The 13570-nt window shown below is 36.9% G+C and overlaps 1 protein-coding gene across 1 annotated transcript; it reads left to right on the forward strand.

The window, feature by feature from the left end:
* Positions 1 to 293: 293 nt before the first annotated feature.
* LOC136677164 (amine sulfotransferase-like) lies at positions 294 to 7405 on the forward strand. Its single transcript, XM_066654604.1, has 6 exons — positions 294 to 459; positions 1616 to 1818; positions 2130 to 2256; positions 2655 to 2749; positions 5516 to 5696; positions 6619 to 7405. Exons 1-6 carry the CDS (start codon positions 294 to 296, stop codon positions 6744 to 6746), a joined length of 900 nt encoding a protein of 299 aa, XP_066510701.1. The 3' UTR covers positions 6747 to 7405.
* Positions 7406 to 13570: the final 6165 nt, after the last annotated feature.

Raw genomic sequence — 13570 nt, forward strand, 5'->3', positions numbered from 1 at the left:
AATGACCATAATTTTTTGACTATCCCTAATTTGTCTGCCCCTATATTAGTATTTCTTAATTTTACTTCTCTGTGACCTTCCGTTGATCTTGTTTAACCTCTACTCATGTGCCATCCTATGTAAACTGAAGTAAGGTGCTCTTTGAAAAGTATATATAATGTATTTGCACAGTTCGAAGGTCAGGGGTTAACTGCGGTCATCTGGCTGCCCAGTAGATAAATGTGATTTTACAAGACTTCATTCCGCAGAGCAGAGCTGAATCTGAGCTACGAAATAGTTCACTCTCCCAAAGCATGGCTCAGCAGGAGTACAAAATCCTGAGTGATAAACTATTCACTTACAAAAGAATGGTTTATACTATGGATGATTCATTTGACCAGAGTCTAGAATATCTGGACAATTTGCTGAATTTTAAGATCAAGGACGATGACTTGTTTGTTGTCACTTTCCCTAAATCTGGTGAGTGATGTCTCTGAACTATGTTAAAATTCTTAGTTAACTAAATTTCTAATAATAATTCTATAGATTTAATTCCAGATTTTAAGGCAGAATTATAATATTTAAGTTCAAATATAATTTGTGATGTTTTAGCGTGATTAAGCTATACTTATTGTTGTTATTATTTTTATTCATTCATTCATTCATTCATTCATTCATTATCTGTAAGCGCTTATCCAGTTCAGGGTCGCGGTGGGTCCAGAGCCTACCTGGAATCACTGGGCGCAAGGCAGGAACACACCCTGTCCTGACTGACCCCAGTTCTTCTTTTTTTATTTTATTTATTTTTAATTTTAATCACTTAAACCCTGTCTGATCCATGTTTTAATTTCCCCACTCTAATGATTTTTGAATAACTGTATAAAATATTTACATGACTTAAAATTAAAATACATTTCATTCTATTTTAAGATCAATAGTAATTGAAAGGTGTTAGACCAATACAGATGTTTGTCATATCAATGTATAAAAGACCCAAGGCTTTTTATTGTTAGAAGCAACATATTTAATCTCTCTATAAAATGCTTATAAATTTTGGATGCAACATGTTTCCTGTTATTGTATAAAACAAGGCTTGATCTCTACATCACCTGATGTCTTATATAAGCTCAGAGGGAGATTTATAGAGAACAAGCTGTTGTGCAAATCAGAAATAAGCACTTCATTCAGATTACTGATGGAAGTGAGAGATATAGACTTTACTTTATTTCCTTTAGCAGACGCTTTTATCCAAAGCGACTTACGATGATAGCACAAAAATATAAAAGTTAAAACATTAAACAATGCAACATTAAAAGATTATCTAGACCTGAAGATATGTTAGAAAAGTGCAGATTTGCATGCTCAATTCGATGTAGTCCAAAGATCTCATTATTCATAGATCCCAGGATTTCTCATTGTAAACATAAACTGTTGTTTATGTTGTTAACAGCTGTGAATTGTGTTCAGAGGGTCAAGGCTTCTGCTGGTTGTGCACCCAAAACATGCTTCTGAGCTGATTATTAGCTAAGATGCAAGAAATGAAGAGCAAAGTATTGAACTGTAATTATGCAGCTATATAGAGTGATGTAATTGCAAGAGGAATCCTGTCATCCTTTTATTTTCTGTTTTTTCTTAGGTACGGTATGGACCCAGAGGATCATAACTCTCCTGTACGAGGATGATTTCCCAGAACTGAAGAATGAGCTAACATATGACCAGATGCCTTGGCTGGAGTTTAAGAAGAAAGAAGAAGATTATAACATCCGCCGGTCTCCAAGACTGCTCTGCTCCCACCTTCACCAGCACCTGATGCCCCTCGGTCTACAAGGTAAAGGCAAGGTGAGCAATGGAATTCATATGAGTTCTTAAAATTATGGTCAGTGAGTGTTAAATTTCAAGGTCAGTCAGCAGGGTCAACGTTTCAATGTATTGCGTGAACATGTAAATTAATTAGAAGTAGAGTGGGTAGTGTTTTTAATAACGTGGCCAGTGAGTGAAAGAGAAGGGGGTGTTGTTTTTAATATAGTGACCAGGGAGTAGAAGTAGAGCAGTGTGTTTCTAATAAAATGGCTAGGACGTAGAGGAGGGCTGTTTGTAATGAAGTATCCAGTGAAACACACATACACCCTGATGGATTATGTTTTTTCCAGATTATCTATGTGACACGGAACCCCAAAGACATCATGGTTTCATACTTCCATTTCTCTCAGTTCATGAGAAAAATTGACACTTTGGAGACGTACAACGAGATGATGGAGAAATTCTTCACTGGATGGAGTCAGTCATTCTATAATTTGGCTATGATTTAGGAAAAAGATTTAAATGAAATTATACTGAAAAGCAGTTATTATTATTTAATTATATTTACAAAGTTATTCTGCAAACAGCAAAATGCTGTATGGAAGATGCAAAATAGCAGTACATTTTAATAATCAGAACTGGCAAACTGGAGCCCAGCTCCATGCCAGCTTAATGAGTTAAATAGAGTTAAAATGATAAACAGAGGCTTTTACTGCATTGAAAAATATTGTGAGAATATGTTTGTGATGTTCTCAATTAATTAATGATTATGAGATCTACTTATTGTACATGAGCTTCTTAACACGTGATGCAAACTAGTGTGATATTAGAGGCTAACTATGCTGTTGTCATATTTCTGTTTATTTCCTTCTCAGTGGTAGGTGGCTGCTGGTTCGATCATGTTAAAGGATGGTACAACAACAAAGACAAATACGACATTCTATTTCTCAGCTACGAGGAAATGATCAAGGTCTGACTTCAAACCTTACACAGATTTAATGATTCCATTTTAATACATCAGTTGATTTGTGTCTTTGAAATGTTCATATTAATGCTGCTGAATGCAAGATTTGCAAACTTTGATTGTTAAATATATAGTAGAAAACAAAAGGCTGTGTCACAGAAACATTCTCCAAACATAAAGAAGGGAGTGTGATAAATATTACCTCATTTCTGTTCGAGGCTATAATTTAAAGTGTTACCAAAAACGGTGGTGTTTTATTCAGCCTTCAACCTGAACATATAAGATATTTGAGTCCTTAAAGATTTTAGGTTCAGTTCTAGAACAAAGCAAGGCACTGAAGGGAAAGAAAAGCCACACAAAATAACAGCTTACATCTGAATATCTCAGAAAATAACATGATTGTCAAACAACACTTTGAATTCAGTTTGATCAAGCTTAGCTAAGAGCTCTAGTCTCCTCATTCATGGTTTCTAAAAAACACCCAGCATTATCACATGACCAATTCAGAAACACCCAAATATCAGCCATCCACTCCAGGAAAGAGGGCAAATGGGGGAACACAACACCCGACCTCTGAAGGAAAACTGATTAGCTCAACTTTTAGGAAATGGTTGAAAAGAGGAGTTTGTGTTCTTAGTCTGTGAAAGTAGTTTTCTCTATCATGGTAGAATTTTGTTAAATGTCAATGTTTTTGTTTTGTTAAATTTTGTTTTGTTAAATGTTTTGTTAAATTTTTTTTCTTCATCATCATTGAGAAAAGTGCATCTTATTACATTTGAATTTGGGCCAATCTGCCTCCTCCATATGAGACCACCAAATGGAGAACAGCACACCACTCCCCTGGAGGAAGAGTAGAGTCAGACTAATGAGCTCAGCCTTTGGAAGTTGGTTGAAAAATGAGTTTGCGGTGTCTGCTGATACTAGTTTTCTCTATTGTGGTAGAATTTTCTTAAAAATCTGATATTTTTCTTCACCATCATTGAGAGCCTTAGTCATTTTATAGGAAACTATATTTTATTACAATGGGATGTAAGACAATCTGCCTCATCAGCCTTCTGACTGCATGCCTTAAGCTCTGCTCAGTGTGGGCAAGGGCAGTGGGACAACCCACAGCTGGTGTGCTCTGCTCCCTTTAACCGGAGAGAAAAGCTGGCCAGCTGAATTGGTCTCGTTCTCTGTCCCCCTCCGGGCCAGAGTGCATTGCTGTTTCTGGGTGGACCCAAAGATGTCTCGAGGCTGAACAAGAAAGAGGTGGTCCTCCCATTTGGGGCCAGCATACTGTACCCCAAGAGAAAGACCACAAGGATTGCAAGCTGTTGAACCGAATAGAGAATACCACACCAAAACCCTGGAGGAAGGGTAGGGTCAGCCTAATGAGCTCAGCTTTTGTAGGATGGTTGGAAAAAGGAGTCTGTGTTCTCTGCTGATACTTAATCTGTGGAAAAATTTTCTCTATTATAGTAGAGTTTTCTTAAATATCTCACTTTTTTCTTCACCATCATTGAAAACCTTAGTCATTTGATAGAAAACTTTATTTTATTACATTTGGATGTAAGTCAATCTGCCCAGTTTAATGTTTATGAATTTTCAGTTTGGAAAAGTTAGGAAAAGGTAAAAGATAAAGTAAGTAAAATATTAAACGTAATATTATCCTCAATCATTCATTCATTCATTATCTGTAACCGCTTATCCAGTTCAGGGTCGCGGTGGTTCCAGAGCCTACCTGGAATCATTGGGCGCAAGGCGGGAATACACCCTGGAGGGGGCACCAGTCCTTCACAGGGCAACACAGACACTCACACATTCATTCACACCTACGAACACTTTTGAGTCGCCAATCCACCTACCAGCGTGTGTTTTTGGACTGTGGGAGGAAACCGGAGCACCCGGAGGAAACCCACGCGGACACGGGGAGAACACACCAACTCCTCACAGAGGAGCGGGAATCGAACCCACAACCTCCAGGTCCCTGGAGCTGTGTGACTGCGACACTACCTGCTGCGCCACCGTGCCGCCCCCTAATATTATCTTAAATTAAAAAAAAAGTTAATGTTGGCTTTTTCCTAATATGTGTCTAAAGAATACCATACATATTCTGCTTTAGGCTATTTATATAGAAAAAAGTTAAAATTTTATATATATATATTTACATATATATTCTTTTTTTTTTTTTTTTTTTTTTTTTTTTGGGATAGCAGCAGAGCGTGGCAGATTAGATTTGGAGAGTGAGAATTGAGTGAATGTCTCTCTTTTGGGTGCACGAATTCTTTGGGTGCTTTGTTTAAATGTAGCTTCAACACCAAACTAGGAAGAATAAAGTTTGAAAAAACTGAATGAGTCAGGTCTGTTCAACAGCTGCAGATGACTTTTTCACAGCTATATTATTACACTCTTTTTCATGAAGATATGTGAAAGTTGAAAATCCAAACATTTGGTGAAATGTGCATGTGTTCATTTTACACTCAGTTTGACTATATGCAGTTTTGATTAACAAGAGCAAAAATCTCTATTCACATCTCTATTCGCTGTTCAGATATTAACTGGGGTAAAAAGAAATTATTGATTTTTGGAGGCAGAATATATCTGCAGAATAATTTGGGACATGTAGATTTGAGTCTCCCTAAATGAATGGAACCTGGGATAAAGGCAAGGACAAAACAGAGTTTAACTCTGAAACATGAATAACTTTTTCTAAATGGAAGTTGCAACTGGATGTTACAACTTCTGTTTTTGGTTGTTTAATTCCCACTGTCTGTGTTTATTGTGTTTCAGGACCTGAGGGCAGCAGTGGTGAAGATTTGTGAGTTTGTGGGGAAGAATCTTTCAGATGCAGCTCTGGACAGTGTGGTGGAGAGAGCCAGCTTCAATTACATGAAACAAGACCCAAAAGCAAATTACGAGTTCATGCCAGACACCGTCAAGATTCCAGGGAAGGGTAACTTCCTCAGGAAAGGTAAACATCTCATATTTACAAGCAGAATATTCATCAATTATACAATAATACACAAGGTTAATACTGCAATGTGAGATATTATTATTATTTTTTAATTAAAAAAATAATAACAACAATAATAATACATTGTATTTACATAACACTTTTCAAGAACCCAAAGCACTACAAAATAGCACACAAAGCAAAGAATGTCACAAAACAAAAAGAAATATTTGCATGGATGTGCTGCACTTGTAGGCAGTAGGCCATAGGCTGATTATACCTCTGATCTGTTCTGTTATCACCGTTTTTTGTTAGGTTTTAAGGGAAAAAAAAAAAAAAGATTTGTTTACTTGTCAATATTCCGCAAGGTAAAGTAGTTCCATTCCTTCACACATACCTTTAGCCCTTTTTTGATGACCTCTGGAACAGGCTGTGTCACTTCACAGAGCTGCTGTCTGTTTAACCAAGATAGCCAGAGTCTTAGATAATCATGGTTTATTCAGTTAATTTGTTTTCAAATATTTTGGACCATGGATCCAGAGCCATCCTGATAAGCTTGTGAACAAGATAAGCAGAGAGAAGTAAAAGAGAATGGGCCTAGAGTCATGCTGAGTCTCTGTTCCTTCTTGAGCTTGTCATGCCCAGGAATGTTGTAGTAACGGTTCATGCTGAAGTATCTATTCTTTGGTTCCAGGTAGAAACAAACCTTTCTCGAACAGAACATTTATTTTTCCTAATATGAATAAAATTATATTTATTAAGTACACAGCAATTCTTCACTAAAATAAACTAATATCACCAGCATTTTAAACTAAAACATAATGAATGTATTGTTTTTTTAATTGTTATATTATGAAAATATATATTTTCAAATGCTATGCTGTAAATTCTACTAATGTGCTATATTAAAATGAAATACATTTTTATTGTGTTGTTGTAGGGACTGTAGGTGACTGGAAAAACTGTCTGACTGTAGCACAGAATGAATACTTCAATCGAGTTTATCAGGAAAAAATGAAGGATTTTCCTCTGGAGTTTGTGTGGGATATCACTGAACTGAAGACCTGAAAAATCAGTATTCTCTGTTTAACAGTAAACAGCCCTCTGCTGCACTGTTGTTGTATGACTGTTGTGCTTCTCATTTTTTTTTTTTTTACACTCAAACTGACCTCTGCTGAAACTGCTAACTATTGCTCCTGCATTAAAACATACAGTTGCAAAATGTATTCTGATCTTCATCTTCAAGTCACAACAATAGACAAACACAGTCTGCTTAAACAAATGCCGCATAAAAATGTTTTCATGTTTTTATTGAACATAGCATGTAAACATTCACAGTGCAGGGTGGAAAAAGTATGTGAATTTTTGTATTTATTAACTGGTTTACCCGAATCAGTCGGGTTGAGGTCAGGGCATCCTATTGCATCACCCATCCTCTGTTGAGCTTCAGTTGGCAGACAGATGGTCTTAAATTTTCCTGCAAAATGTCTTGATACAACTTGGGAATTCATTTTTCCGTTGATGACAGCAATCCGTCCAGGTCCTGAGGCGGCAAAGCAGCCCCAAACAATGTTGCCCCCTCCACCACATTTCACAGTTGGGATGAGGTTCTGATGTTGGTGTGCTGTGCCTTTTTTCTCCACACATAGCATTGTGTGTTCCTTCCAAACAACTCAATTTTTGTTTCATCTGCCCGCAGAATATTTTGCCAGTTGTGCTGTGGAACATCCAGGTTTTCTTTTGTAAATTTTAAACATGCAGCAATGTTTTTTGGTGTTCTCCTATGAACTCCATTCTTGTTTAATGTTTTACTTATTATTGATTTGTCAACAAAAATGTTAGCATATGCCAGAGATTTCTGTAAGTCTTTAACTGACACTCTAGGGTCCTTCTTCACCTGATTGAGCATTCTGCTCTGTGCTTTTGCAGTCATCTTTACAGGACGAGCACGCCTAGGGAGAGTAGCAACAGTGCTGAACTTTCTCCATGAACATCAAGGCTTTTAGAGATACTTTTGTGACCCTTTCCAGCTTAATGCAAGCCAACAATTCTTGAACATTGGTCTTCTGAGAGCTCTTTTGTGCACGGCATGGTTCACATCAGGCAGTGCTTCTTGAAAACAGCAAACTCAAAACTGGTGTTTGTTTTTATAGGGCAGGGCAGCATTAACCAACACATCCAATTTTTTGGGCGGTATTTGTTTAAGCAGACTTTTTGTCTATTGTTGCGACTTAGATGAAGATCAGAACACTTAATGACCAATTTATGCAGAAATCCAAGTAATCCCAAAGGGTTCACATCGGTTTTTTTTTTTGGTTTTTTTTGCAACTGTATATTGATGTCTCTCAATATTTTTACATTAAAATGTTTACAATAAAAAGCTGGTTATTTACTTAATTAAACACTAAATATGGCTTCTAAATGTTTTTTGTTTTTTATTATTATATGGTTATATATTAACCTCAATCTATTAAAATCAAGAAGTAAATAGAATTTATGCCTTAAATTTAAAATGCCTTATTTAAGGCTTCAGAGTTTCATCACAGAAGCACAATAGTTTCTCATGCAATATTGTCTGAGTGCTCGAAGGTCATGCACATCCAGCACCAGTTTTCTGTCCTTGCCCTACATAGACATAGATGTCTTTAGTTTCCCTTAATGTTTGTGCAATGTTTAAAATCACTGAGCTCTTCTGTTTTACACGAATTTAACAGGAACATTTTAAACAGTGCCCAGTGCATCACATGGCCTCACTGGCTTTTTGCTGGCAATCTTGCCATAGTGCATCCTCATGCCATCCATCTCTTTCTCACATGACTTACACACATATGATGTAAAAACATTTTATTCCATGGACCAGGCCATCCTCTTACATTGCTCCCTGGTCCAGTTCTTATTTTCACATGCCCAGTGTAGGCACTTTTTTGTCAGCATATTGGTCTGTGGCTATGCAGCAATATACCCAGTATTTTGAATTCTGATGCCTTCCTATTATAGGTTTCAATAATAACTATTTTCAGCAATTTGAGATAAAATATCTTTTCTGTGGGATGCAAGCAGATGGCTTAGGCTTCAAGCCCCACAAGCAATCAGAGCCTCAGGCACTCGTGTACTTGACTCTGGTTCACCAGTTGTCATTTATTAAACCAGTTCAGTACTAACCAGTGCAAACTTGTGACAATCCACCTGTCATGCTGTTTGGAGATGACCGGTCATCTATTACAATTTAACCCTGGTTTCTGACTTGGGTCACAGACTTGGGTCCCATTGCATGTGAAGTCAGCCTCTGGTGCCCCTTTGTGTATGACTTACAAGTGAAGATAGCCTTGGGCACACCCTGACATCTGATTTGCTACATTGCAAGTGCCTTGGGTGTCTCCTTGTGTCTGACTTGCTACACTGTGTCTCATTAATCACTGGTCCATTTCTCCTCTGGCTAACTATGTTGTACATTATGGTTAGGATCCTTCATTTCATTCCACCAATAGTAAAATTACTATAATGTAAAACACTAGTAAACGAATGAATGCAGTACTCACTGATGGTGCTGACTGTCTCTTGGTGTTAAATTCCTTTGCCTGCTCTGCTCTGCTTTGAGACTATAAGTGCTTTCATTGGCTGTAGGTGCTCAATTTTGGTGGTTTATTGATTGTGGCTCAATCCTAAATACAATCCTAAAGGCATGCATTGCCAGCAGTGCCCTGTTGAAAAGATGCTCAGAGTTGTTTCAACAAAGCGATCCTTATTCTTTAAATTTTGGGAACTTTCAGGAGCTTGGATTTATATCTTGGTGTTTTATACCTGAATCTAACCCATTCAGAGCTCAGCTTTAGAAGTAGTTCAATGGGTTTCTTACCTCCCTGTGCATGAGCTCACTTCCTTTTTTGGCCAGACTACCTGGAGATACCCTCTATTACAGCTGTTGAACCTGTGGTTGGTCAATTTGAGTGAACCTCAAGATGAAATCCTATCCAAATGACCCATCACCAGGATCATGCAATTAAATTCAGCACTCTGAGTCTTTCGTAGGCCTCACCAATGCCACATTGCTTGGATATATAGACACAGAGTCCTCCCACCTGGAACAGAGGTTGTATGACTAAACCACTGACCTCCTAAGCCTAGATTAAACCTCAAATATATGGTTCAGTCACACAGGCTCTGAAAGTTCTATCTGTGTTCTATGCAGTTTTTGAGATATTGTGCTTTAAATGTTTTGCAATCCAAATGGCAAAACATACACAGATAGAACTTACTAATCCTAAGAAATTATGAATTAATGAACAAAATGGATGTTTATTTAAAATCCCATCAACTCAAATGTACACTTATATAAATGACCTTTCATGCTCAATATTTATAACGTAAGTATATATGGCATTTTAAAGAACTGCAAGACAATGATCTAGCAACATATTTTCATGTTTTGCAAGTACATAAAATAATACAAGACTTAGATATAAAATCATACAAACCTAAATATAATTATTTAAATTAACAAATTAATAATTAGTGATTTAAGGCATTAAAAATGTTTCACTAACAATATACAAAACTTTCCTGAGTTCTTTGTCTTCTCTGCTCCTGTTTCTGCAGTCACAGGACTTGGTCCTCAGGGATTGAGGATTGGAGCATCTCCGATTGGCTGTTTCCTGTACCTTGATAGTGACATCACATAAAATTTATGACACTTGACAAGACAAAGACTTGAAGACGATCCCTGTTGAATGACTACCCCAAGATTTTGAATCATACTTTTGTAATATAAGAGATTATATGTGAACACAAAGGAATATCATTGAGACAAACCATGTTTTACCCACTCATTCTTAACCCACAGAATATGTGGCTACCTTGGTTCTACATAAGTTCATATAAAAAGGTGATTTAAAACATATGTAATTCCACCCATTTTGATTGTCTAAATGGAATTCATTTCACACAGTGGTACACATATGTAACTTTTTTAATTCTACAGCTTGAAAAGTTCTTAATTAAGCAGTTTTACACAGAGCATAAACTGATCCTTGGGAGTGTCTCCCAAAAGATTCCTCTCTTGACCCTAGGACCTTGGGTCATAAGCCGTCCTACAGTGAGGTTTTACAACTCTGCTCTGGGTCTTATCTCACATTCCAGCTGGCTTGTGCAAGGAGGGGATGTCTCTGAAGGCCGATTGAAAGTCGGAGTATTAAAGTCAAATCCCAGAAAGTCAAATTTCTTATTAGAAATTAATACATGTTCATCATATCACATTACATTCTAATAAATGTATAATTGTTTTTAAAACATTCAGTTTAGGCCTAGTTATTTATATTCTCTCTATATTCATTCATTTATGCATTATCTGTAACCGCTTATCCAGTTCAGGGTCGCGGTGGGTCCAGAGCCTACCTGGAATCATTGGGCACAAGGCACACCGTGGAGGGGGCGCCAGTCCTTCACAGTACAACACACACACTCACACCTACGGACGCTTTTGAGTCACCAATCCACCTACCAATGTGTGTTTTTGGACTGTGGGAGAGGAGCAACCGAAGGAAACCCACACGGACACGGGGAGAACACAGCAAACTTCTCACAGACAGTCACCTGATGCTGCACTCGAACCCCCAACCTCCAGGTCCTTGGAGCTGTGTGACTGCGACACTACCTGCTGCGCCACCCATTCTCTCTATAATGTTTAGTAATTGTTTTAAAAAAAAAATTGTTAAGCATATGTTAACAACTATCCTAGAATGTGGGGTTGAGCAGGAGGATAATTAATCAGAAATATCCCTGACCTTTAATATGAAAATCTAAGTTTCTAAATTAACCAATCACATGGATACTTCCTAAGGAGATTAAAGAGTCCAAATATGAACATGTAATGATGAATACAACCAGAAACTGAACTCTGTTCACTGTTTTAATGAATTTATCATTAAAATGGTCATTATAAATTTAATTAAAGGCCATAAACTAACATCCCTCTGGCTCTTTGTAGATTCATTCATTCATTAACTGTAACCACTTATCTAACAATTGTATTTATTGTTTTCATTTTATTAATTAATTAATGTTTTTATTCATTTAAGTGAAGCTTTACACAAGGGAAATCAAAGCTCTGTTATGGTCTCATCAACAAATAAAAAAAAAAAAGAGTTCATTCTCATAGGACCAAACCAGTAAGGGTAGTGCTGGGCGATATGAGCACAAATCAATAATAATTGTACATTTTACCACGATTATTATTAATGAAATATCATTTTGTTTTTTCTATTTTTTACCCTCATAGTTCAGTGACTCTGACATGGTGGCACGGTGGTGCAGCAGGTAGTGTCGCAGTCACACAGCTCCAGGGACTTGGAGGCTGTGGGTTCGATTCCCACTCCGGGTGACTGTCTGTGAGGAGTTGGTGTGTTCTCCCCATGTCCGCATGGGTTTGCTCCGGTTTCCTCCCACAGTCCAAAAACATACGTTGGTAGGTGGATTGGCGACTCAAAAGTGACTGTAGGTGTGAATGAATGTGTGTTTCTGTGTTGCCCTGTGAAGGACCCACTGTGACCCTGTAATGAATGATAAGAAAAAGACTTTTGAAAGAAGTAATTTTGTAGAGGCAACAATAAATGCTTTGTACTCCAACCCCATATACATTTATTCATTCATTGTCTGTAAACCCTTATCTAGTTCAGGGTCGCAGTGGGTCCCCAGAGCCTACCTGGAATCACTGGGCGCAAGGCAGGAAAACACCCTGAAGGGGAGCCAGTCCTTCACAGGGTGACACACACACACACCTATGGACACTTCTGAGTAGCCATTCCACCTACCAACATGCTGTTTTTGTGTTTTTGAGGAACAAAACACACCAAACGTCTCACAGACAGTCACCTGGTGTGGAGCTTGAACCCACAACCCGAGGATCCAGGAGCTGTGTGACAGTGACACTACCTGTTGCCCAGCCTATATATTTATTTTTATGTAAATTAATTGTGAAATCTGACCGTGACACAGGTTGAACACTTTGACCAGATTTCTGAGGAAAAAATGAAGCAATTTCCTCTTGAGATCGTGTGGGACATGACTGAAATAAAGGGCTGAAATATAATGAACTATATTCAGTGTTTAAAAAGTACAAACAGCGATATTTGACAGTCATAATGCTCAATTTTTAGTTTTCAAGCTGTGGTTTATATTTAATTTAAAATAAGTGGCGTGTTTTATACATAGAACAAAGTATATTTTCAAATGTATTTTTCTTTAAAAATGTAGTTTGTATTCAATATGTTTTAAACATAAAGTAAATAGAAATTTTCCATAAAAATAAAATGTAAAGATTTTATTTAAGGCTTTAGATATTTTACATATTCATAAAACATCAGTCAGAACTAGTATGTTAACTTTGTGATTAGTCTGTCTCGGCAGTGTGATTGGATTTTTATAGAAGTTTAAGAGCTTAATCAAGAGTGTTAATCAAATTCTTTCTCTTTTTTTTTTTTTTTGAGGAGCTTTTAAAAGAGGTATAATTCCATTCAAAACTCCTAACAAATCTGACTGTAGGTTTCACAACAATAGAGCATTAATTAATTTCTTTAACTACATATTAACTATGTAGTTTTAATTGTTATTAACTCATAGGTAAATAAGTGGAATTGTCCTTTAGTATATCTTATGTTTTCCAATCTTTTACAACAACATAAACAATTACAAGCAACATTATTTAAAAGATAGAAATAGAGATTAGCACAAACCTTTATTAAAAGGAAAAACATAAGAAAACGAAATGGATAAAACAAAATAGCGGGAAGACGTCAAAAAGAGGGACTATGATAGATTTATTTAATTACTTTCAAACAAATATCTTTTGTGTTCAAGCGGGGTTTTTACGGACTTTTATTTTGAAGCAACATACCAGA

Source organism: Hoplias malabaricus, chromosome X2, assembly GCF_029633855.1.
Source record: "Hoplias malabaricus isolate fHopMal1 chromosome X2, fHopMal1.hap1, whole genome shotgun sequence".
NCBI lineage: Eukaryota > Metazoa > Chordata > Actinopteri > Characiformes > Erythrinidae > Hoplias > Hoplias malabaricus.

Bases quoted from the DNA above. Each gene is read 5' to 3' on its own strand.
- LOC136677164 (XM_066654604.1), top strand. From the start codon at position 294: ATGGCTCAGCAGGAGTACAAAATCCTGAGTGATAAACTATTCACTTAC. The intron at 460-1,615 runs GTGAGTGATGTC...GTTTTTTCTTAG, and splicing joins TGTCACTTTCCCTAAATCTG to GTACGGTATGGACCCAGAGG. The intron at 1,819-2,129 runs GTGAGCAATGGA...TGTTTTTTCCAG, and splicing joins GTCTACAAGGTAAAGGCAAG to ATTATCTATGTGACACGGAA.